Source organism: Schistocerca gregaria, chromosome 1, assembly GCF_023897955.1.
Source record: "Schistocerca gregaria isolate iqSchGreg1 chromosome 1, iqSchGreg1.2, whole genome shotgun sequence".
NCBI lineage: Eukaryota > Metazoa > Arthropoda > Insecta > Orthoptera > Acrididae > Schistocerca > Schistocerca gregaria.
In genome coordinates, this window is record NC_064920.1 from 931,946,771 (window position 1) to 931,972,349 (window position 25,579).

The 25,579-nt window shown below is 43.5% G+C and overlaps 1 protein-coding gene across 2 annotated transcripts in view; it reads left to right on the forward strand.

Annotated features, from left to right (window-relative positions):
- LOC126275269 (discoidin domain-containing receptor 2-like) overlaps positions 1-25,579 on the forward strand; it is a 741,207-nt gene that overhangs the window by 533,937 nt on the left and 181,691 nt on the right. For both annotated transcript variants that reach the window (XM_049977182.1, XM_049977183.1), the window contains exon 5: positions 24,870-25,101. In XM_049977182.1, the coding sequence (XP_049833139.1) occupies positions 24,870-25,101 (232 nt within the window). The remainder of the gene's footprint in view (positions 1-24,869; positions 25,102-25,579) is intronic.

A 25,579-nucleotide genomic window follows, 5' to 3' on the forward strand; every position in this document is an offset into this window, starting at 1 on the left:
TTATTTCATTATTCGGATCTACATATTCATGCAGAAAATCATTTTAAAGCCTGGACTTTATCAATACTTAACTGAGATGTCGTCTTACTGATGCTAACTGGCATCGTGTTAAAAACTGACAAAGACAGACAGACGAAAGGCCTTGTTCACATTGCTGTTCATTGATTTAATTTTGTGGATATCATACAATTTTCTTTTATCAATAAATAATATCATTGTTAAGTATGAGATAAAGTTTCACTCGACTTAACTGTAGCTCAGCTTAGATTTTAGAGTTTAAATAATCTTTACTAACCTAATTTTACAGAACATTGTGGAGTGAAAGCAGGGATTGTAGTGACCAACACTGAGAAAGGTACAATGAGATAGTTTGTACATATAAAGAGGCTGAACGAAACGAGATAGACGAAACAAGTATACAAGACGAGTGTTGATATGGTAGTTGGAAGAGGTCTATCACAATGTAACACAAACGTTTTTAGCAATGACCAGCATATGAGTACCCTAAATAAAACAGTAGCAATCTACCTGCATATTCAGTTCAAGTTTTTAAAAAATTATCATTCAAAAGAAATTTCAGTCGGTGCACTGTCGATATTTGCCACTGTTGACTACGTTTTCCAAACGTTGGTTTAGAAGATACCTGTTAGCTTCACGCATTGCAGCAACTGACATGTATTATGAGTGTGTAGTGTCGGTAACTTTGCAAAAATTTACATAATGTCCTTTGAGAAAGTCCGCAATCAATGATTGTAAAACTGATTTTGTATGGTCTGTCTTCACTGAGTCACTGTTATGAGTAGATGTGTAACGTTGTCTGTAATGATAATGGTGAGAGAGAGAGGAAAGGGCATATAACATCCATACGGCCAACTGTTCTGAAACAATTCAATTTGTACGTTGGGTTAGATGACTTGGCATAACGAGAGTTTGCCCATCTAGTGCTCGAAAACAAGTTACTAGAGTGCTACAACTCGTTTGCCCTCTGGGTACACTGACAAATGGAACCCCATGATGGTCTTTCCTACACAATGGTGTCGTGGAAGCATCTGTCTCAATCCTTCTGGTAGGTGAATGAAGAAGGATAATTGAGTATCGAACTAACTAAAGCGATGTAGGTCAACATGAAGGGCAGTAACAAAAACAAATTTCACTTCTCAAATTTGACGTATTGTGAGTTGAGTTGTTTGGGGGAAGAGACCAAGCAGCGAAGTCATCGGTCTCATCGGATTGGGGAAGGATGGGGAAGGAAGTCGGCTGTGCCCTTTCAAAGGAACCATCCCGGCATTTGCCTGGAGCGATTTAGGGAAATCACGGAAAACCTAAATCAGGGTGGCCGGATGCGTGATTGAACCGTCGTCCTCCCGAATGCGAGTCCAGTGTGCTAACCGCTGCACCACCTAACTCGGTGACGTATTATGGATCAAGATTTACAAAGAATTAGAAAACCAATATTAAGAATGGAAAACTGGAGAAATGAGTGCAGTAATGTTCAATATCATTAAGTTTACATGTCACCAATCATCGGTCAAAATAAAAGTGGTAAAAACGTTGTCAGTGGAGCCCTAATAAGGTTGAGACGAGCGAGAGAGAGAGATGTTGTCAATGAGGAGCAGCAGTGAAGCGTGATGGCTCGTTACCCAGCCTGCCCTGTAGACCGTAACTTCTCGCCGTGCTGCCCCGACAGCCGCTGATGGTAGTTCATGTTCATTGAAAAAATACGTCTGTCTTACCACCGAGTTTTGAGGGAACTATCCAGATCTGTTGGAGTTTCTTAACCTGGTTGTTCCCAGCTACCCAGGAATGTATATCTGTGCTTCTGGAGTCCTTGTTCAAACTAAGGCTCTTCCCTAAGGATCACCGACATTTTGGTGACCATCAGTAATTACAATGTGACAGGCGTTGCCTTCAAATGTAAGTGGCCCAAAATTACTCCGGTACAGCTGTAATAATGTTAGGTAATTTCTGTCTCACTATTGTCTCACATACAAATAGAATATCGCGTAACATGATTATCGTTATTGAAATTTATAGCTTAACTAACGGAGAAACCCGGCGTTGACCAGTATGTATTTGCATTTATGCGTCCACGTCAGTTCCATGCACCGTCTGGCCTTGTGCTTAATGTTTATGACGTCATTTGTCCTGAACTTTGTCTCGTACAATAATATAATTTTGTAGGACCATTCAGCAGCATACATAGATACTGTCTACAAAACGTATTGCAAGTGGAGTTAGTAGCAACAAAGTAAAAATTTAAACGTCATACATGATACTGCAGTTTTTCACGCAACCCCCTGTTTATGACGCCATATCTCCTGAATTATGTTCGTACAATGATACAGTTTTTGCACTTACATTTAGTCGTAGGTGTACATGTCGTCAATAAAATGTGTTACGAATACTGTTAGCCTTAAAAAAGTAATAAATTACAACGTCGTACCCCATGCGGACATACTGTCTGAACACCGCAAAAATAGTAAGCGAGAAACATTTCTCCTTACATCATTTCGTATGGGCTGTCAGCAAGAAAATAGTTCAAAATATCTGAAATTATGTGCAGAGTTTGATAAGTAATTAAGTGCTTTTATTCACATGTATTGGATAGATAAAATCTGAGAATTCAGTCGTCGCGCGCTACGCTATTTTTCATGTCCACCCCTACCACTTTGATAAGTATGTGGTTCTTACCCACGCAGCAACTGTTGCCTGACAGTAAGGTATATGTGTACCAAATTTGGTTCAAATCGGTAAGGTGGTCTGTAATATGTTCCAGAGAAAGTTGGTAAGTCTTTCAAAAGGATACTACATACCGTGCAGTCCGAATCTCTTCATACAACTCCCACCTTCACATTCTTATGCTCTACAATCCACTCCCTTCTCATCACCTTCTTCTTCTTCTTTCCCTTGCTACTGCTCCAGCCTTTGCCATTTCTTTGGTTGTTGTTGTTGTCTTCAGTCCTGAGACTGGTTTGATGCAGCTCTCCATGCTACTCTGTCCTGTGCAAGCTTCTTCATCTCCCAGTACCTACTGCAACCTACATCCTTCTGAATCTGCTTAGTGTATTCATCTCTTGGTCTCCCCCTACGATTTTTACCCTCCACGCTACCCTCCAATGCTAAATTTGTGATGCCTTGATGCCTCAGGACATGTCCTACCAACCGATCCCTTCTTCTAGTCAAGTTGTGCCACAAACTTCTCTTCTCCCCAATCCTATTCAATACCTCCTCATTAGTTACATGATCTATCCACCTTAGCTTCAGCATTCTTCTGTAGCACCACATTTCGAAAGCTTCTATTCTCTTCTTGTCCAAACTAGTTATCGCCCATGTTTCACTTCCATACATGGCTACACTCCATACAAATACTTTCAGAAATGACTTCCTGACAATTAAATCTATACTCGATGTTAACAAATTTCTCTTCTTCAGGAACGCTTTAATTGCCATTGCCAGTCTACATTTTATATCCTCTCTACCTCGACCATCATCAGTTATTTTTCTCCCCAAATAGCAAAGCTCCTTTACTACTTTAAGTATCTCATTTCCTAATCTAATTCCCTCAGCATCACCCGACTTAATTCGACTACATTCCATTATTCTCGTTTTGCTTTTGTTGATGTTCATCTTATATCCTCCTTTCAAGACACTGTCCATTCCGTTCAACTGCTCTTCGAAGTCCTTTGCTGTCTCTTACAGAATTACAATGTCATCGGCGAACCTTAAAGTTTTTATTTCTTCTCCATGGATTGTAATACCTACTCCGAATTTTTCTTTTGTTTCCTTTACTGCTTCCTCAATATACAGATTGAATAACATCGGGGAGAGGCTACAACCCTGTCTCACTCCTTTCCCAACCACTGCTTCCCTTTCATGCCCATCGACTCTTATGACTGCCATCTGGTTTCTGTACAAATTGTAAATAGCCTTTCGCTTCCTGTATTTTACCCCTGCCACCTTCAGAATTTGAAAGAGAGTATTCCAGTCAACATTGTCAAAAGCTTTCTCTAAGTCTACAAGTGCTAGAAACGTAGGTTTGCCTTTTCTTAATCTTTCTTCTAAGATAAGTCGTAAGGTCAGTAAAGAATTCGCGTTAGTATTTTGCAGCCGTGACTTATTAAACTGATAGTTCGGTAATTTTCACATCTGTCAGCACCTGCTTTCTTTGGGATTGGAATTATTATATTCTTCTTGAAGTCTGAGGGTGTTTCACCTGTCTCATACATCTTGCTCACCAACTGGTAGAGTTTTGTCATGACTGGCTCTCCTAAGGTCGTCAGTAGTTCTAATGGAATGTTGTCTGCTTCCGGGGCCTTGTTTCGACTCAGGTCTTTCAGTGCTCTGTCAAACTCTTCACGCAGTATCTTATCTCCCATTTCGTCTTCATCTACATCCTCTTCCATTTCAATAATATTGTCCTCAAGTACATCGCCCTTGTATAAACCCTCTATATACTCCTTCCACCTTTCTGCCTTCCCTTCCTTGCTTAGAACGGGGTTGCCATCTGAGCTCTTGATATTCATACAAGTGGCTCCCTTCTCTCCAAAGGTCTCTTTATTATTCCTGTAGGCAGTATCTATCTTACCCCTAGTGAGATAAGCTTCTACATCCTTACATTTGTCCTCTAGCCATCCCTGTTTAGCCATTTTGCACTTCCTGTCGATCTCATATTTGAGACGTGTGTATTCCTTTTTGCCTGCTTCATTTACTGTATTTTTATATTTTCTCCTTTCATCAATTAAATTCAATATTTCTTCTGTTACCCAAGGATTACTAGCAGCCCTCGTCTTTTTACCTATTTTATACTCTGCTGCCTTCACTACTTCATCCCTCAGAGCTACCCATTCTTCTTCTACTGTGTTTCTTTCCCCCAATCCTGTCAGTTGTTCCCTTAGGCTCTCCTTGAAACTCTGTACAATCTCTGGTTCTTTCAGCTTATCCAGATCCCATGTCCTTAAATTCCCAACTTTTTGCAGTTTCTTCAGTTTTAATGTACAGGTCATAACCAATAGATTATGGTCAGAGTCCACATATGCCCCTGCAAATGTCCTACAATTTAAAACCTGATTCCTAAATCTCTCTCTTACCATTATATAATCTATCTGATACCTTTTAGTATCTCTAGGATTCTTCCATGTATACAAACTTCTTTTATTATTCTTGAACCAAGTGTTTGCTCCGATTATGTTATGCTCTGTGCAAAGTTCTACCAGACTGCTTCCTCTTTCATTTCTTAGACCTAATCCTTATTCACCCATTATGTTTCCTTATCTCCCTTTTCCTACACTTGAATTCCAGTCACCCATGACTATTAAATTTTCATCTCCCTTCATTACCTGAATAATTTCTTTTAACACATCATATATTTCAACAATTTCTTCATCATATGCAGTGCTAGTTTGCATATAAACTTGTACTACTGTAGGAGGCATTGGCTTTATGTCTATCTTGGCCACAATAATGCGTTCACTATGCTGTTTGTAGTAGCTTACGCGCACTCCTATTTTTTTATTCATTATTAAACCTGCTCCTGCATTACCCATATTTGATTTTGTATTTGTAACCCTGTATTCACCTGAGCAAAAGGCTTGTTCCTCCTGCCACCGAACTTCACTAATTCCCACTATATCTAACTTTAACCTATCCATTTCCCTTTTTAAATTTTCTAGCCTACCCGCCCGATTAAGGGATCTGACATTCCACGCTCCGATCCGTAGAACGACAGTTTTCTTTCTCCTGATAACGACGTCCTCCTGAGTAGTCCCAGCCCGGAGATCCGAATGGGGGACTATTTTACCTCTGGAATATTTTACCCAAGAGGACGCCATCATCATTTAATCATACAGTGAAGCTGCATGACCTTGGGAAAAATTACGGCTGTAGTTTCCCCTTGCTTTCAGCCGTTCGCAGTACCAGCACAGCAAGGCCGTTTTGGTTAATGTTGCAAGGGCAGATTAGTCAATCATCCAGACTGTTGCCCCTGCAACTACTGAAAAGGCTGCTGCCCCTCTTCAGGAACCACATGCTTGTCTGGCCTCTCAACAGATACCACTGCGTTGTGGTTGCACCTACGGTACGGCCATCTGTATCGCTGAGGCACGCAAGCCTCCCCACCAACGGCAAGGTCCACGGTTCACGGGGAGGGGGCATTTCCGTGGTACGTTCTCATTTTTCTTGTCGCTAACAAAACCTATGCTATAAGTTTTCTCCCTCTTCCCACAAATGCCGCCGGTCGGAGTGGCCGTGCGGTTCTAGGCGCTACAGTCTGGAACCGAGTGACCGCTACGGATGCAGGTTCGAATCCTGCCTCGGGCATGGATGTGTGTGATGTCCCTAGGTTAGTTAGGTTTACTTAGTTCTAAGTTCTAGGCGACTGATGACCTCAGAAGTTGAGTCGCATAGTGCTCAGAGTCATTTGAACCCACAAATGCCATACCCTAGGCACGTTATTGATCCGAACAGCGCGTTAGCATACGGGCATGTGTCAGCGACATGAGCTGTAGCAACTGGTGCACCATAGATAAGGAATCGTCCTCCATTAATCATAACAAACAATCGTATCAACCTGACATTCTGCCCTTAGCGCAGGCCGTTGTTTCAAATAAAAAATATTTTGCGAATCCTTTAGCGCCTGAAACTTTTGGGGAAACAAATACGCAATCAGTGTAAAAATAAATCTCTCGCTGGTAGCCTTTTTTTTAGTTCGTTGCACGCCCGACTGCTATCAGCTAAATTACCACCGTGTTCTCCCCGGCCAGAATCACTCAGCCGTCGTTCATTGCCAGCACCCCACATCCCTCGGTCCCTCCTGCGAATCACCGAATGGCTCAATCAAGCGATGCCTCTCTCTCTCCTGCTAGGGTGGCACCGCTAAATCGGCGATGCTTGTATCACGCCTCCCCCGACCCCCGAGTTCCGCAGCGCTAAATCATCCCTTAATGTTCTCCGCACTCAGCCAAGAAGTCGCTTGAGATCGATCCTTATCGGGAGGGCGAGTGTCTGCCACGGCGCTTAATTACCTATTTGCGTTCAGGTGCCGTTATTTCGGGAGCCGCTGGTTGCCGTGTCTCCCTCCGGAAACAGTTGGCTCGGCTGCTGTTGTCGTACACTGCTGCCATCGGGGCGGTGTTTTCCCTGTCGCGTGACGCTGGATAATCGGCATGCAACCGACCATGGAAATTAGCTGTGGCATTTCTTAAGCGGCTACCTCTGAAATTTCACGGTTTTGGTTATCTTGGAGGTAACAAGAGTTTCTGCAATATATTTGTCTACACATTCCTACTCTTTCGTAAAATCTGACTTCATACTGGCTGTTTCGACACAGGCGAGGGTTATACATAATATTCTAGAGTTTTCACATAGAAATCCACGTTTACAACGTTGATTCTCGTGTTCCAACATGAATAACTAAATTTTATATTAAGTAATTTTGTAAAAGATAAAATTTTGATCTGCCACCTTCTCCTAATTTGCTTCCGTGGATGTTTGAAACGCTGAGACCAATTCGCACCGATCTGTTCATTCTCTCCTCAATCACGCTGGCACCGTAACGGAAGAAAACAGAGAGAAGGCCGATATATTGAAGCCGGTCTTCCGAAGTTGATTCACTACGGAAGATCGTCACACTGTCCTTTCTTCCAATCGTTTTACTAACATCGAAATGGTAGATATTGAGATAACCGATCGAGGAACTGTAAAGCAGCTACAATCGTTTATTAGCTAAAATGTTTCAGGGCCAGATGAGATACGAATGAGGTTCTATAAAGATTATGCGAAAGAACTTGCTCACCTTCTAGCACTAATTTATCGTAGATCGCTTGAGCGACGAGAGGTACCTAACGACTGGAAAAAAGTGCAGGTCATTCCCGTTTTTAAGAAAGGCCGTCAGACAGATCATTATGGAACATGTTTCATGCTCAAGAATTATGATGAGTTTGGAAAATGAACATCACCTCTATAAAAATCGACATGGATTCCGCAAACAGAGAGCCTGCGAAACTCAGCTCGCTCTGTTCCTCCATGAGATCCACAGTGCAGTGGATAACGGCACTCAGGTTGATGCCGTGTTCCTTGATTTCAGTCAGGCAGTGTCCGGGAGATGCAGACATCAACTTTCTATGGGATGTTTACATTACACTTCACGAAAAGGACATCTTCGACATTCAACAAATGTTCAAAACAAACCATCAGCTTGCATCATGAACACCGAATGAAACATGGCGCAGTATGTCACACACTTTTTTGCTCTAAAGGAGTATAATTTTTACACGCAGAGCAGGAATCATGAAAAAGCAAGTTATTTTTACCAACTATTGGCCAACATTAGTACTCATACCACAGATATAGTTCTCTAATGCCCATTTTTTCCTTCTTGCTTGCTGTGACGTATGCATCCTCTACTGCTTTTGCCAGATCCCGGACACGAGGAAGAAACGTAGGGGGCAGAGCACCTCCAGCTTCTCGCAGCACAATAACTTTGCATCGAATTTATCATCCAGATTAACAATCGGCATAATTGTATAGGAATGCGTTAAGGCATTGATATTTGTTGATACTTATACAACTTTCTTGGTAACTCCAATTTCCAGTGGTCGCAGTTAAAAACAGATTCCTTACTGAAGGATGGGGTAAGGTTCTTTATCTCCTCCATAAATTTTCGTGCCGATTTCTCAGTTTGCTGTGCATCGTCAAGTTGACGCTTTGTTCGAAATTTCGTTATCTTACGTCTTTCAGTTCTGTAGCACTGTTGGAAGTTATGCTGCCATCCACTGCTTTCCCTAAAATCACCGCAAGCTATGTCGCGTTCAGTTTCATGTGTATAACGTTGTAGGTCTCGATCGAGAACGTCCTGAAAATTCTATCGAGCATCGTTCAAACACGAAGACACGCCATTTCCTCCCTCCAATCCCGTAGTTTTTCTTATACGCTACGCGGTCATATTACTGCGGTCTTATTCGAAATGTGTTCATAGTTGGTTTCTTACTATGCTGTAGATGATCTTCCATCTACGTAACTATGTTTAGTTCCCACCCCTTGGAAAGCAATTGTCCCTTACTAAATTCCAAAGGAGACATGACCTTTGGCTCACTGTCCCCCTGTCTGACAAGGATGATGAACTACATGGTTCGACAACTGTTTCAATATTACTTCCACTTTTTAAGCACGTATCGTCATCATTGTACTCATCATGTACATTGTCCGTACTGCCCATCTTATAGAACACCACACATTCCACTGACTCATCTTCCAGAAACGCAAATATTTCATCTGCCACTTCTTTCTCACTTTGCGAAATGCCTTACGTTCCTTTCTGTCGACATGACAACTCCGGTAACTGTTGTAGATATAATGCAATGTTTCTGCTGTGTACGAACATCACTGACACTGGCAGTGATGTGAGTTACTCGTCGACTAAGCAGTTCAACCACGCTCCGTACTCCCATGCTGTGTTCATCATTGGAGTCTTCCAGTCCAGCCCCCTCTTACCATTGGCATAAAATATTGTGGTTGCGTGGCATACAATATGTGGGACGTCGAACGCTGTAAACATCACTGGCCTCTTGTGACCTCGCACTCAACGGAATGCTTGTGAGCCCAAACAGCGAGAGGAAAATCGAAAATAGAGCCAAATCCACTAAAGAATTTCTAATTTCCGTTTACACACAAAATTTTAAAAGTGTTAGATGCACTAAATCAATTGAAAATTAAATGTCCTCACGACTGGTTAACCGCCAGTCGCTGAGCAGACGAATATGGACGCTGCTTCACGTAGTGCCAAAATATATGCTATTGTTTGTAGATTCGTAAAACTTTTCGCTGTACTTTTAGATGTCACGTTACTTTATTAGACAAACAGGTTTCACATACATGCTTTAAGCAGCACTCATCAAAAAAATTGCAAATTGCAAAGGGCTAATCAGTCAGGTCTTTCAAATATACAGTGACCTGTAATAGCATTCGTGGAGCTGATTACGTTGTTTTGGAATGTGCACACGTATGTAAGTAACAGCTAATAATGTGCTGCCATCAGGAGATACAAATTAAAAGTATTGCTACTATTTTTATTACTAACAGTGCTAAAGTAGGAGCACTGGTAGTAACAGTACTATAATTTTCCCGCAGTGTCATACAGGGCACTCCCTTTAAAATAGTCCATATATTTCGAAACACAATTATTGCATAGTAACAATTATCTAACAGTTTGAACAACGTTAAAATACACTACTGGCCATTAAAATTGCTACACCACGAAGATGACGTGCTACAGACGCGAAATTTAACCGACAGGAAGAAGATGCTGTTATGTGCAAATGATTAGCTTTTCAGAGCATTCACACAAGGTTGGCGCCGGTGGCGACACCTACAACGTGCTGGCATGAGAAAAGTTTCCAACCGATTTCTCATACACAAACAGCAGTTGACCGGCGTTTCCTGGCGAAACGTTGTTGTAATGCCTCGTGTAAGGAAGAGAAATGCTTACCATCACGTTTCCGACTTTGATAAAGGTAGCATTGCAACCTATCGCGATTGCGGCTTATCGTATCGCGACATTGCTGCTCGCGTTGGTCGAGATCGAATGACTGTTAGCAGAATATGGAATCGCTGGGTTCAGGATGGTAATACGGAACGCCGTGCTGGATCCCAACGGCTTGGTACCACTAGCAGTCAAGATGACAGGCATCTTATCCACAAGGCCGTAACGGATCGTGCAGCCACGTCTAGATCAGCTCGGAGACCATGGCTGCGGTTACCCTTGACGCAGCATCACAGACAGGAGCGCCTGCGATGGTATACTCAACGACGAACCTGGGTGCACAAATGGCAGAACATCACTTTTTCGGATGAATGCAGGTTCTGTTTACAGCATCGTGATAGTCGCATCCGTGTTTGGCGACATGGCGGTGAACGCACGTTGGAAGCGTGTTTTTGTCATCGCCATACTGGCGTATCACCCGGCGTGATGGTATGAGGTGCCATTGGTTACACGTCTCGGTCACCTCTTGTTCGCATTGACGGCACTTTGAACAGCCCGTTACATTTCATATGTGTTACGACCCGTGGCTCTATCCTTCATTCGATCCCTGCGAAACCCTAAATTTCAGCAGGATAATGCATGACTACATGTAGCTGGTTCTGTACGGGTCTTTCTTTATACAGAAAATGTTCGACTACCGCTCTGGCCAGCACATTCTCCAGATCGCTCACCAATTGATCACGTCTGGTCAATGGTGGCCGAGCAACTCGCTCGTCACAATACGCCAGCCACTACTGATGATGAACTGTGGTGTGGAAGCTGCATGGGCAGCTGTACCTGTACACGCCATCCAAGCTCTGTTTGTTTCAATGCCTAGGTGTTCAAGGCCGTTATTACGGCCAGAGGTGATTGTTTTGGGTACTAATTTATCAGGATCTATGCCCTAAGATTGCGTCAAAATGTAATCACATGTCAGTTCCAGTATAATATATTAGACCAATGAATACCCGTTTATCATCTGCATTTCTTCTTGGTGTAGCAATTTTAATGGCCAGTAGTGTACATAGTAAGAGCAAGTGCATTGCGTTTGCCGATAGTTAGTACTTCTTTTGCATAGTGGGTCTCGGCGTCAGGGCTGGTTCATGTGGTCCTGTATAACTTAGTGAAAGATTTTGTCCAGCGTCGTCTTCCAATGGCGATTCACTGGAACATTAGTGCGTTTTAAACCATTTTCTTCTTTTATTTGCGTAGGACTGAAACATAACTTAGTATCTCATATTGACTTTTTCAAATATACATTTTGCAGCTGGATTGAGTCGTATAAAGAACACAATCGGTAATAGAACAACACGTACCAAAGTCGATAGATGCTAAATCCACTCCGACGCTCTGACCCAATTCCGACACGCTTGGCGCCAGAAATACGTTGTATAATGTGAGTCTAGCTTCCAGTACCTTCTAGGAAAGGATATGGCTGCCTTAAAAGGTTTTTCAGATTTAATTTATATATTATTTTCTGAAAATAGTTATTTAATTTATGGTTTATAGCCTTATGGTTAATAGCAAGATTGCAGATTTTGGCAGTATGAAAAAGAATAGCTTCTCGTTTACACTCCTGGAAATCGAAAAAAGAACACATTGACACCGGTGTGTCAGACCCATCATACTTGTTCCGGACACTGCGAGAGGGCTGTACAAGTAATGATCACACGCACGGCACAGCGGACACATCTGGAACCGCGGTGTTGGCCGTCGAATGGCGCTAGCTGCGCAGCATTTGTGCAACGCCGCCGTCAGTGTCAGCCAGTTTGCCGTGGCATACGGAGCTCCCTCGCAGTCTTTAACACTGGTAGCATACCGCGACAGCGTGGACGTGAACCGTATGTGCAGTTGACGGACTTTGAGCGAGGGCGTATAGTGGGCATGTGGGAGGCCGGGTGGACGTACCGCCGAATTGCTCAACACGTGGGGCGTGAGGCCTCCACAGTACATCGATGTTGTCGCTAGTGGTCGGCGGAATGTGCACGTGCCCGTCGACCTGGGACCGGACCGCAGCGACGCACGGATGCACGCCAAGACCGTAGGATACTACGCAGTGCCGTAGGGGACCGCACCGCCACTTCCCAGCAAATTAGGGACACTGTTGCTCCTGGGGTATCGGCGAGGACCATTCGAAACCGTCTCCATGAAGCTGGGCTACGGTCCCGCACACCGTTAGGCCGTCTTCCGCTCACGCCCCAACATCGTGCAGCCCGCCTCCAGTGGTGTCGCGACAGGCGTGAATGGAGGGACGAATGGAGACGTGTCGTCTTCAGCGATGAGAGTCGCTTCTGCCTTGGTGCCAATGATGGTCGTATGCGTGTTTGGCGCCGTGCAGGTGAGCGCCACAATCAGGACTGCATACGACCGAGGCACACAGGGCCAACACCCGGCGTCATGGTGTTGGGAGCGATCTCCTACACTGGCCGTACACCGCTGGTGATCGTCGAGGGGACACTGAATAGTGCACGGTACATCCAAACCGTCATCGAACCCATCGTTCTACCATTCCTAGACCGGCAAGGGCACTTGCTGTTCCAACAGGACAATGCACGTCCGCATGTATCCCGTGCCACCCAAAGTGCTCTAGAAGGTGTAAGTCAACTACCCTGGCCAGCAAGATCTCCGGATCTGTCCCCCATTGAGCATGTTTGGGAGTGGATGAAGCGTCGTCTCACGCGGTCTGCACGTCCAGCACGAACACTGGTCCAACTGAGGCGCCAGGTGGAAATGGCATGGCAAGCCGTTCCACAGGACTACATCCAGCATCTCTACGATCGTCTCCATGGGAGAATAGCAGCCTGCATTGCTGCGAAAGGTGGATATACACTGTACTAGTGCCGACATGGTGCATGCTCTGTTGCCTGTGTCTATGTGCCTGTGGTTCTGTCAGTGTGATCATGTGATGTATCTGACCCCAGGAATGTGTCAATAAAGTTTCCCCTTCGTGGGACAATGAATTCACGGTGTTCTTATTTGAATTTCCAGGAGTGTATATGCTGCAATTCCATTATCAGTAGTAAAATTAGAAAAATTATAACTGAGGATAGGAATTTTGTTTACATTAAAAGCGAAGCACAGCAGTATTATATTCACCGTAAATTTGTTTTTTGATCATTTAAGTTGACAACTTCGATAATTAATTTTCATAATACATGGTCGATATTAAGAATTTGATTAATATGATTAATAAAACTATACTATCGTAAAACAGTTTTCTGGCAATCATATGAGTTCAGAAATATCTTCAGATGTGTAGTATATAATTCAAGTAAGAAAATTAACCCAAGTCTGGCCATAATATACACGGGCATAACATTTTGTTTAATGTGCAAAAGTTCCGAGGAGGCAATGTTCTTTACAATAAGCACCGAAACTTCTCTGCTCTTCCTCATAGATCACGATTTTTGTGATGAGATGTCGTTGCAGAAGCGAGTGAAGCTGCTATGACCTGCAGTATGCAGATGTTTGCGCTTCAGTATTCACTGTTGCTAATCACACTATCATTCTTTTAATCTGAGCTACGTAGGTGTTAGGGAGGAATAGCCATAAATGTCTGTGAGCGGTGGACGTGTCTGGTCAGCGTTAAGATATTACGGAACTCTATCCTCTGACATCCAAACATCAATCACGTGCGTTTAATGTAGATAAACGTATAAGAGACATATTTCGAGTTGATGGGATAATAGCTCGCAGTTAAGTTTGTTGCTTCACTTGAGTAATATGAGAATTTTATTACAGCACAGCTGTGGCCTGTAGTATTATTGGTCATGCAGTTATCAATACGGGAGATCCTACAAATAGGACAGGAGGAAAGTGTTAGAACAAACACAGAAGTTTACTGACAGTGCATCTGAGCGTTCAAGGAAACCTCGTAAGCGCCTGATGTCGTCGAAAGTCGTCAGAACTGTTCAAATGACGTATCGCTAACAACCAGAGTGTAATTTAAAACGACAGACAGGTTTTCGCTTAAACGTACTTACATTTCAGATGAATTTCTTGCTCATTTAAATAAAGAACATTAATAATTTTTACTATCTGTATGCTTTCTGCCTTTATTGTGAATGTTTCCTTCTCTGGAATATTTTCTCTGCATAGCATCCGCCACACTTTGCTTCGCTATCCATTACACACCCAACTTCTCTGTAGGTTCTCCTAATATCCTGTTTATGAAGTCTGACTGTGTTTCGAAGGGTACAGAGCCGTTTTCGGTCACAATAGAACTACTAAAGTTGATAAATATGGAATGGGGGCAATATTTCTGCAACCGACAAGTTGGGTGTTCGCAAGCTAGGTGCAGTGTTAGGAACGGAGACGGCAGAAAAACCATAAATCGGCTCAACATTCCAGTGTGGCTGCATATTATATTGACCGAAACAATCCGCAATGCTCATTTAATCGATTTGAAATTATCATTTCCATCTGTATTGGTGATTTCCGCTGCAAGTATGGCACGGGAGTCAGTAACAGACCAATTGTCAGTAGCGAATCCGACATGGTTCACATACTAGAGGTTCTTTGTAGAGGCCACTAACCGCAAGAACTGGAGCTCGATCTTGTTTAATGCGACAAAAATAAAACAGGTATTAGATTTTGGAGCAGTGTAAGACGGTTTTATGAAATACTTAGTGACCTTAGGTTATATGGCTAACGAATAGCGTATACCTGGATCTGTTGCAGCTTCTGCGCGTGGTCTTTACCCGATAATATGCGGCGAGGAGAAAGAAATGGAAGTAATGAACCAGTCTCTGACAATTTTTTTCTTTTTGCTTACGCTTAGTTGATTAGGTTTGGCCCATATTAAATCGGCGCATTAGAGGCTACCCATGTTAGCCTCGTTCTGCTATACACTTGCATTTGGACCAAGGAAAAAAAAAAATGACTGGATGCCTCGTTACTCTTTTTCTTATTCTTACGATATTTACGTGAGATCTACAAGTGTATGTATGTGTGTGTGTATGTTTGTGTGTGTGTGTGTGTGTGTGTGTGTGTGTGTGTGTGTGTGTGTGTGTGTGTGTGTGTGTGTGTGTTTTTATTCGGTGACTTTATGGGCCCACCTGCCTTGTTTCCGGCGCTGTAAATGTATGACGGAGGCTTTCAAATTGTTGTACAGTCTTCTTCAAATATCAGTTCTCGGAATTTAGTAAACAGTTTTTTGCGATAACAATTCTACCTTTGATCCGTAGATTCGTATGCTAGTTCCGCGGCCTCCTACTGACCGAGGTGAGGCATTCGGGAGGACGACGGTTCAAATCCGCGTGCGGTCATCCGGGTTTAGATTTTCAGTGATTACTCTAAATCACTCCTGGTAAATGCCGGGATGGTTCCATTGTTATGGGTATTGCTCGTTCTCTTCCCCATACATTCGTACCCCATCTTGTGCTCCTTCTCTTATGGCCACACTGTCGATAGGAAATTCTGGTCTTTCTTCTTTCCTCAATACTTTTGTTACACATAAGTATGGCCTATACTGGCTTTCTACGAATCCAGGAGTGCGTTTGTTAATTATATACGTGTATCTTTTCATTCACAGTCGCTAAGAATTCTAGTACTCCATAATAGGGTATAAGTCAGAGATTTCCTACCTCTCTCTCTGGCCATCCTCTCCTTCTCCCTCTGTGTGCTTCTCCTCTCGACTGTATGGCATTCTGCTCCTCTCAGAACTTTCAGAATACCCCCCCCCCCTCTCCCCCCCCCCGACCCCCCGTCTCTGCCCTGCAAATTTCCTGCTCCTCAGTGTCTCAGACAAGTCTTCCTCCCTCAGTCCAATTCTGCATTTCTACTTCCCTATCCATCTCCCTGCAGTCTATCTGCTCATTTCCTCCTTCCCACTCTCTCTGTCCCGTCATGTCGTCCTTTTCATACCTCTCTTGTACCTCTGCCCATCTCATCCTCCTCCATTTCTCTGTGCAACTCATCGTCTCCTTTATCAATATCCATATCATCCTCCACCTCACCCATCAGAACATGTAGCCCCCACAGTGCTTGCCAATACTACCAAGGCAACATCGACATTGTGCGAGGCAGCCTAAGTGTAAGGGGCTGGGAAACGCATATTACTATATCTCCAGTCCTGTGGGAGATAGGCTCCGGGAGATAAGCAGTTCTACTCCCCTCCTCCTCCTCCCCCACTCTCTCATGCTGCTGATTTCCAGATTGCAAGTAATGAATACATGAAATCTGCTAGACAGTAATTGCCAAAATCAGAAATATCGTTGGGAACTCTGTGATATCGAGGCAGTAGACTACCACAACATTTCATGTATAGGTGATGAAGGCGTTACTCATTGAAATTGTTCTGGTGTGAAGTCAAGCTCAAGCAGGCCGATCAGGAACGTTATAGCAGAGAGGGCTGCGAAGAAGATGTCAGCCGATAGTACGCTGCCCAATCCCTCTCTAGAACGACACGAAGACAGCAGCGCCGCACCGTCTGGCCACAGCCGAGTTGAAGAGTAGCCATTCTACGAGCTTTCCAGCAGCGAGATAGGAATTGTATAATTTCACTTATACGCCATCAAAAAAAGTTTTCCATCACCCCGGTTCCCAGAACTCCAGAAGGTAGTCGTTTACTGGGGATATTGTATCACAGACACAGTGCCTTTGACTGTTCAGAGATGTCACTAAACCCGCACAAAGATATATATAACCATGCATGAGCACCGCCTATTAGACGGCGGGGGTCCGACAGCCGATCATTTCCAGTCATTCCACCAGGAAGGAGGTACACGGCTCGTGTTGTCTGTAGTTCAACCACGCCTAGACGGTGAATACCGCAGTTCGATCGCGTCCGCATCGTTACATTGTGCCAGGAAGGGCCCTCAACAAGGGAAGCGTCCAGGCATCTCGGAGTGAACCAAACCGATGTTGTTCGGACATGGAGAAGATACAGAGAGACAGGAACTGTCAATGACATGTCTCGGTCAGGCCGCCCGAGGGCCACTACTGCAGTGGATGACCGCTAACTATGTGTTATGGCTCGAAGGAACCCTGACACCAACGCCACCATGTTGAATACTGCTTTCATTACAGCCACAGGACCTTGTGTTACGACTCAAACTCTGCGCAATAGGCTGCATGATGCCCAACTTCACTCCAGACGACCATGGCGAGGTCCATCTTTGACCACGACACCATGCAGCGCGGTACAGATGGGCCCAACAACTTGCCGAATGGGCCGCTCAGCATTGTTTGCATCACGTTCTCTTCACCAATGAGTGTCACATATGCCTTCAATAAAACAATCGTCGGAGACTTGTTTAGAGGCAACCCGTTCAGGCTGCGCGCCTTAGACACAATGTCCAGCGTGTGCCGCCGGGTGCAGGTACCGTGCTGTTATGAGATGCCATTATATGGGGCCGACGTACGTCACTGGTGGTAATCGAAGGCTTCATAACGACTGTACGATACGTGAAAGCCGTCCTCCGACCGATAGTGCAACCATATCGGCAGCTTATTGCCGAGTCATTCATATTCATGGACGACATTTCGCACCTCCATCGTGCACACCTTGCGAATTACTTCCTTCAGGGTAACGACAGCGCTCGGATAGAGTGGCCAGCATGTTCTACAGACATGAACACCATCGGATATGCATTGGATACATTTAAAATGGCTGTTTATGGACGACGTGACCACTCTGAAGGATCTACGCCGAATCGGCGTTCAGGAGTGGGACAATCTGGACCAACAATGCCTTCATGAACTTTTGGATAGTATACCACGGCAAATACGGGGATGCATTAATGGAAGACGACATTCTACTGTGTATTAGAGGTACCGGTCTGTACAGCAGTCTGGACCACAACCTCTGAAGGTCTTGCTGTATGGTGGTACAACATGTAATGTGTGGATTTCATGAGCAATAAAAAGGGCGGAAATGATGCTTCTGTAGCTCTCCATTCAAATTTTCTCTACAGGTTCAAGAAATCTCGGAACCGAGGTGATGCAAAAATTTTTGTGATGTGTATTAGGAATTGTCTATACTGATAAGAAGTTTTATTTTTTCTGCTGCCATTTGCTGCGACGCATCATTGAAAATTCTCAAAGTATTGTCATTTATTTTCTGTAAATAAAATTTGCTTGAATTGTTGTCTAGCGATCTGAGGAAACAAGTTTCCTAGGCACCCCATGTTTGACCAGTAGGCAGGACACAACAGAAATGTCCAAACTAAGATTCGTATGTGGTAGAAGCGATACAGGATTGGATATGTAAACAGACAAGTTTCTCAAGTCAACTGGGTCATATCTGCAGGCAGGCGTCTCTTACGGCCACCAGTGAGAACCTAGATTCTCTTCACAAGGGATTTTTGTAAGTAGACATAACAGTAATTTTAACTTTTGTTATATTAGGAAGGAAACACATTAAATGAAAAATCTTGCGATGTTCAAGAAAACTTTTCGTCCCACAAGACGATTTAGCTCTGCCGTCGTTCTACAATGCCGTGGTGCGAGTTATTCAGTAACGCAGATTGTATAAACTCTTAGAACAATTTGGCAGTCCTCTTAAGCTCTGTATATGACACTGAACTGAACAAAATGTATAAGTACTCCATCATGCATAGAGACCAACATGACACAAGCAGTGAACTCAGAATCATATCGAAATAACCAGATATAGGAAGCCTTTCCATGATTTCTCTACTATATTTAAGGGTTGTCCCCTAAAAACCGCCAGAGCTAATTCCCATCACATTCCTATCTGACCTATCATAGATTCTGCTTTTTTCCTATGGCGGTGTTGAGAGCAGTTGAACCCCAAAATTTGTTTTCTTCTTTGACGTTTCCAATGTAATGATGATAGTAATAATAATAATAATAATAATAATAGTCAAAAGATAGCAAAAAACCTAAAAACATGACCAAAATTCCATTTACCAAAGCACAGTGTTTGCGTCGACAAAAAAGTAGAAGTCTGTTATCAAATGTCACTCAGTTTTATTGATAGAGTTAACACTGGTGGCTGGAAAAATCGACAAGATAAGAGAACACTAGAAAAATGGGAAACATACACAGGAGAAAATAGCGAAAATGAAAGACGAGGTAAAATACAAGAGGTCCGAGATGTAGAAGGGATTGAAAGAGAAAATTTCGTGATGAAAGAACAATTGTATTTCTCTGTAGAATTGTACCAATAGCGACATCCTCAACTACCCATTCTGCTTCTGAGAACCGGTCATAAATTATTCACTCGCATTCCGCTTGGCAGCTAACCTGATCAGCAGTGTTAATGGGTTTCAGCTTAGTCTGGACGCCAGTTATTACCGCAATTCGCGAACGTTATAATTAATGCAACTGAGTATCTGCACCTAAGTGTTCAAGCAATCTGCTACACCGCAACATGCTATAGCTTTACCTCTACGAAAAACTTCCATATCATCTCTCGTGCTAAACAATTCGATATAAACCTCAGCTTTTAGTTTTACAGAGAGATTCTCAGCACATGCACAGCAATTACTGAAACCTTGCCATAGCTTATCGTTCTTCCACCAGCAGATATTGAAATTTTTCCTCTCTTATTTGCTCCGTACAGCACAAAAAGTACCTTCTGTCATTGTGTAACTTATAAATATGTGCATACTGCGATGGTGAATTTTGCAGTGTACAGGAAGACAGCCACCTAGTGTGTACAAATTTCAACTATCAGTATTTTTTCCCATGCAGGACAAGAAGACGTTTTTATATAAGTATAAAATTGCTGTAGTCTCCAAGACTCATTTCTGTGACAGAAACTTGTTTACAAAATTTATCAATTCCACTGAACAGAGCTCTAAAATTATGCTTCCTCCACCCATTCACTCCTCAAAATAATAATGATGATTATCAGAAATGATTGCAGCTAGTAGTCTTTTGTGATTATTGATTTTTTTATGTTTTCATTACCGGTTACAAGATAACCTGCGGCGTGTGATCGTAAGGGAGACAGTTCTTAATGTTTGTTTTTACGGCTAAGGGGTCGTTGTGTGTCGCAAAATAGAAAAAGAAAACAAGTAAGCAAGTACATAACTAGTGACATAACGTTGACTTGATAGTATTGCTTACAGTTAGTTGCAAATATTGCATTAAGTTTGTTGCGAAAATATTTTGGAAAACATAGTTTATGTTTACGTGTTATGACTAACGCATTACACAAACTGTGTCACACAGCGATTTCCACATGCTGTGTAAGATGTCATCAAACCAAACAGTGTATCTTAAAGTAATGTTTAAAGATTATGTGCTGGAGCGATGATGTTCATTGGACAACATTTGCATTTTCGGAAGCTTCCATTGCAGTGATGTTCGTTGGCCAACACTTATATTTTCGAAAGTTTTCATTGATATTGAATGATGGTAAATATACATATGGATCTAAATTACATTCATTATCGCAGAAATAACATATTCTCTGTATAGAGTCACTAATATTAAGTTAAATGACATTTATCCTGTACTTCGTGTTAATGAAATCTGATTTAGCAAGTTTATTCTTCTTATTGCGTATTGCTTATGAACTAGGCATTCTAACGCACTAATATGATGCATCTATTTACTGTGAATGAAGGAATAAAATCGATTGAGATGATGGATGTATATGATAAGCATAAAAATGAAGAAACAAGTTTTCTTTCTTGATGTTGTCCCTCTTTCTGTGTTTACTACCGTTTCATTTGTAGGCATATCGTGGGCTACTTAAGACGTAATTTTATATAATTATTTCCTACGAGTATTAGTAAAAGAGGGACACCACTACAAAAAACTCCTTTTCACGCTAGTCTCTAAACCGAAGCATAGTGGTGCAGTATTACTTTGTCGATAATGACGGCCACCTGACATGCGTATGAGGAAATTTAAGTCTTTCACTGAGACTTAATTCCATAATTAAACTAATTTTTCTGGCCTTAGACACTTATTTAATAGGAAGAGTGATGCGGAATAATTCTTGCTGCCACAGATGCAAATCGAAATTCCCCAAAGATGCTAATGCTACTTTTCACAGTCAAGTGTCAATGTCCTAATTTCAGTTATCATACTAGAAAGAAAGGTAGGTGTTCATAGCCGTAGTCCACTTCAGTAAAATCCTTCTGGGTGTATGATCACGTCATATGTAGTAAAACCGACATTTTGGCATTTACTGCATGCAGCCTTCGTCAGTCGCCCGATGAAAGCTGGCTGTAGTAGCTGTCTAAATATTGGTACTTTCATAACACATGACGCGGTCAAAAAGCCAGAAGAATCTCACTATTATTCGCATCAGTATAATTAGAAACGGATACAGATGGGTCAGTAGACCACATGTATGAAATCCTGTATTTAATGGTAATTGCCTCTTAAGTTGCTTCAAAATAGCTGTTTGATCAGAAGAGCGACGAGTGTTCTGTTAGTATTTATTTATTTATTCTGTCATACAGTAATGAACAAGTCCTCTAGTGACGCTGGAAATACCGGAGTGAGTTGACTCCTTAACGTAGCGTTCATTTCCCTTATAACAAATCCTTGTCTACAGAGAGATTAGTATGGAGCAGCACTGGTGTTGTAAGGTGGAAGGGCTGAGCGCTGTGGTAACACAAGTTTATTATAAAACAAAAACTGAATTGTATCCCCAATTTCCGTATCTATAGAAAAAGCTCCTGGCTTTCAGATATAACATTAACGAAAATACTACAAATGAAATTCACTCGAAGTGAAAACTTCAACCAATGAACTAACTGAAGAAATGAAAGCAATACATTATCTAACTTAGTTAAACAGGAAATCTGACCCAAAATTGCTATAAAACAAGAAGTGAACTAAGTCACACCAACACTTAACATTAAGCACTACCGGATATGATATTCAGCTAAATGTAACTTTCGATATGGCAGACTAGCGTTAATTAAGCACTAGCATTTCTCATGCAGAATCTTAAGTACAGGGCACACAGTACAAAGGCATAGGCACTGTCCATGCACACCAACCATAAGAATTTTTTATATGAGTGTCTTTCAGACACCTAGCGAAATCCGCAGTTATGATACATATTGTGTACATTGGAGGTGGAGGGAGAAGAAAGGAAAGTGTAGGAACTTATGGTATCAGCTGCATCTGGACTTCAAGAGGATTCAGCAGCGACGAGTGAATATGTGTGCCAGATCGAGACTTGAACCTTGGATCTAATTCTTACTAGACAGGTGCGTTAACCTGTGCACCATCCGGACACAGTGCTTATAGAAAATGTACGGAATATCTCGGCACACTCCCAGGGCGACTAACATTCTTACACAGCGCCACCTACCTGCGTTCCCTGTCAATATCCTCCACGTCCTCTAACTTAGGATACCCGTTGAACGTCGAATGTAAGTGCGCAATCACCATTAATGTTGTGAATATAGTGCCCATTTAGGCGAATCTATAACATGAATGCGTCCGAAATAAGAGTCATTATGCATTCGTTTAATCGATTTGCCTCGTTGGGTAATGAATCCACAACCTTCATTGTTGTTGCACATTTACGATCGGCCTCCAGTGGGAATCTAAAGTTAGCGAGAGTGGAGGACATATCCAATTCAAAGGCCACAACCATCTCCGACTCATCAAACTCCTCTCTGGCCGGACATGGGGGTTGCACCCCTGTACCATCCTCCACACCTACAAATCCTTAATCCGTCCTATCCTCTGTTGTGCCAGTTCTACCTGGATATCTGCCCCCCCTCCCAAATTCTGTAAGTCCCTCCAGATCCTTGAGCGTCATGCACTCCGCCTGGCCTTCCATGTATTCCTCCCGTCCCCCACACGGATCCTCTATGACCTAATTCCTTTCCCCCATCTGCTCCTATTCCTCAAACATACCCGCATATTCTACACCTCCCGCCGCCTTGATCCCCCTCACCCCTTGGTTGCTCCTCTCCTCTCCCGTTCCTGTCCCCTGCCACGCCTTCACTGTTGTGTCTCCCCTACCCTCCATCGCTACACTCTTCATCTCCTTTCCCAAGGTGGCTTCCATCAACTCCCCCTCCCGGATGATACCCTCTCTCCCTCCATTTATCACTCCTACCAACTCTGATCCTCACCCCCCCCCCCTCTCCTTTCCTCCATCAGTTCCCTGGGCTCCCTCTTCCCCCCTTCCATCTTGTGTTTCTCCCCACCTAACCTCTCCCTACCTCCCTTCTCCCCCCCCCCCCACCTGAGTCCTTTTTTCTTCCTGTCCTCTGCCTTCCCCACTCCCTGTCGCGTCTTCCCAGCACCCCCCCCCCCCCAGCCCTTTTAGGGGTCCTCTTCTTCTATTGTCTCCTTTCCCTCTTCCGCCCCTTTGCTTTTCCTCACCTTCCCCCCTTTTTTATTTTCCCATCGTCTGACCAGTTTCCCCCCACCTTCTTTCGGTTGTGGTGTGTCATATTTTAGTGCAGTGTTCCAGTGACTGCTCAGTATTGTTTCCCGTGTTGCGAACAGAAACCATGCTGTCGCTGGGTGTTAATTTTATTGTCTTTTGCGAACAGAAACCAGACTGTCGCTGTGTTTCTTAACTGTCTGACTATTATTTTCCATGTGGGCTTCATATGTATTTTATTAGCATCATCATCCCTTTGTTCTCTGTTTTAAGTTCCACGATTTTTTCGCCATTTTACCCTTGGTCTTCGATTTTGTCGCCTGTTTTTTTATTATATATTATCTTCTCCATTTTCAAAAAAAAGTTTGTAGGCTGCTGCCAGCCCGCCCCCTTGGGGGGGGGGGGGGGGAAATCGAAATTCAATAAAGGAAAAAAAAAGGAGGACATAGACAGGAACTGCAGATAGGTGGAGCTAGGTGGGAATGTGAGTCGATCGGAGAGCGGGCAGAGATAATTCCGCGCATTTGCGGTAGACATCGTGTCTGGGTGAGGCAAAGCTTAACCCAACTGCTTAATAAGCAATAGATTCAAGATGCAGCTGATATCATTAATTTCCCTCCTTTCTTTTCCTTTCCTCCCGTTCCACCTCCAATTTGCATAATACAATAACTCTTCCCTGACGAGGAACGACACTCAAACACTCGCACAGGGACTCTGTTGTGTTATCCTCCCAAACTGGTGATCACCGGACTGCCCGTTGCTCGCTCGTCCTCAAAATACGCACTAGCCGCCGATTGTCTCTATCGAAACGCTGCCCCGGTGTCCAGCTCGTTCCTCTGCTCTCTGCAAAATCCAATAGGTCGGTCCGGTCACTACTTCGCGGACAGCGGAGGCGCTGGCTGGAACGCTTGTCATGTCTGCGACGCTCTCTCGCTTACAACGAGGAAACTGCCTGCAGCTTTTCGCACCACACACTGAATGGGCTATGACCTCCACCGTGCAGCGATTATCATGCACAATATTACAATAAAAGTGCGTGAGACTGACACTAGCGTGTGACGTGGTCCTTTGCAGGTTGCGAGAGGACAAGGGCGGCGGTGCCTGGTGCCCCCGCAACATGGTGACGCGGGCCGCCGAGGAGTGGCTGCAGGTGGAGCTGCACTCCCTGCACGCCGTCACGGCGGTGCGCACGCAGGGTCGCTTCGGTCACGGCCTGGGCCAGGAGTACGCCGAGAACTACCTGCTCGACTACTGGCGGCCCGGTCTCGCCACCTGGGCCCGCTGGAGGGACAAAGCAGGTAACAAGGTAAGTGACTGCGCGTCTGTGTCACAGGGTATTATTTTCATGCTGTCGAATGCGGTCAGTGTGCGGCACCTAAGTCGGTATTGTGAGAACACCAATGCTCATTGCCCTAGCTACAGTAGCATTTCGACAGAGAATGGGGCAGTGTACAGTAGAGCATCGCATGTATGTACCTACATCCATTCTCCTCTTATTATCATTTTATAAGTGTGGGAGGGTACTCAACACATTATTAGTGGCACGAAGTCTACAGATATAGTAGTAACTTATGAGGTAGGTCATTTCAGGTCTTAGTGATATTCTTGTGCATACAAAGATCACTTGAAACTTCTTTTGTGGGGATATGTCAAATCACATGTCCACACTCGCAAACCCTGCATCTTAGTCGAACCGGAGAGCCCAGTAAAAAATGAAGAGTCAAAAACCGATCGTAATTCAGCGTTTGATTTTGGAACGCTTATAACTGGAAGTTTAGCAAGTG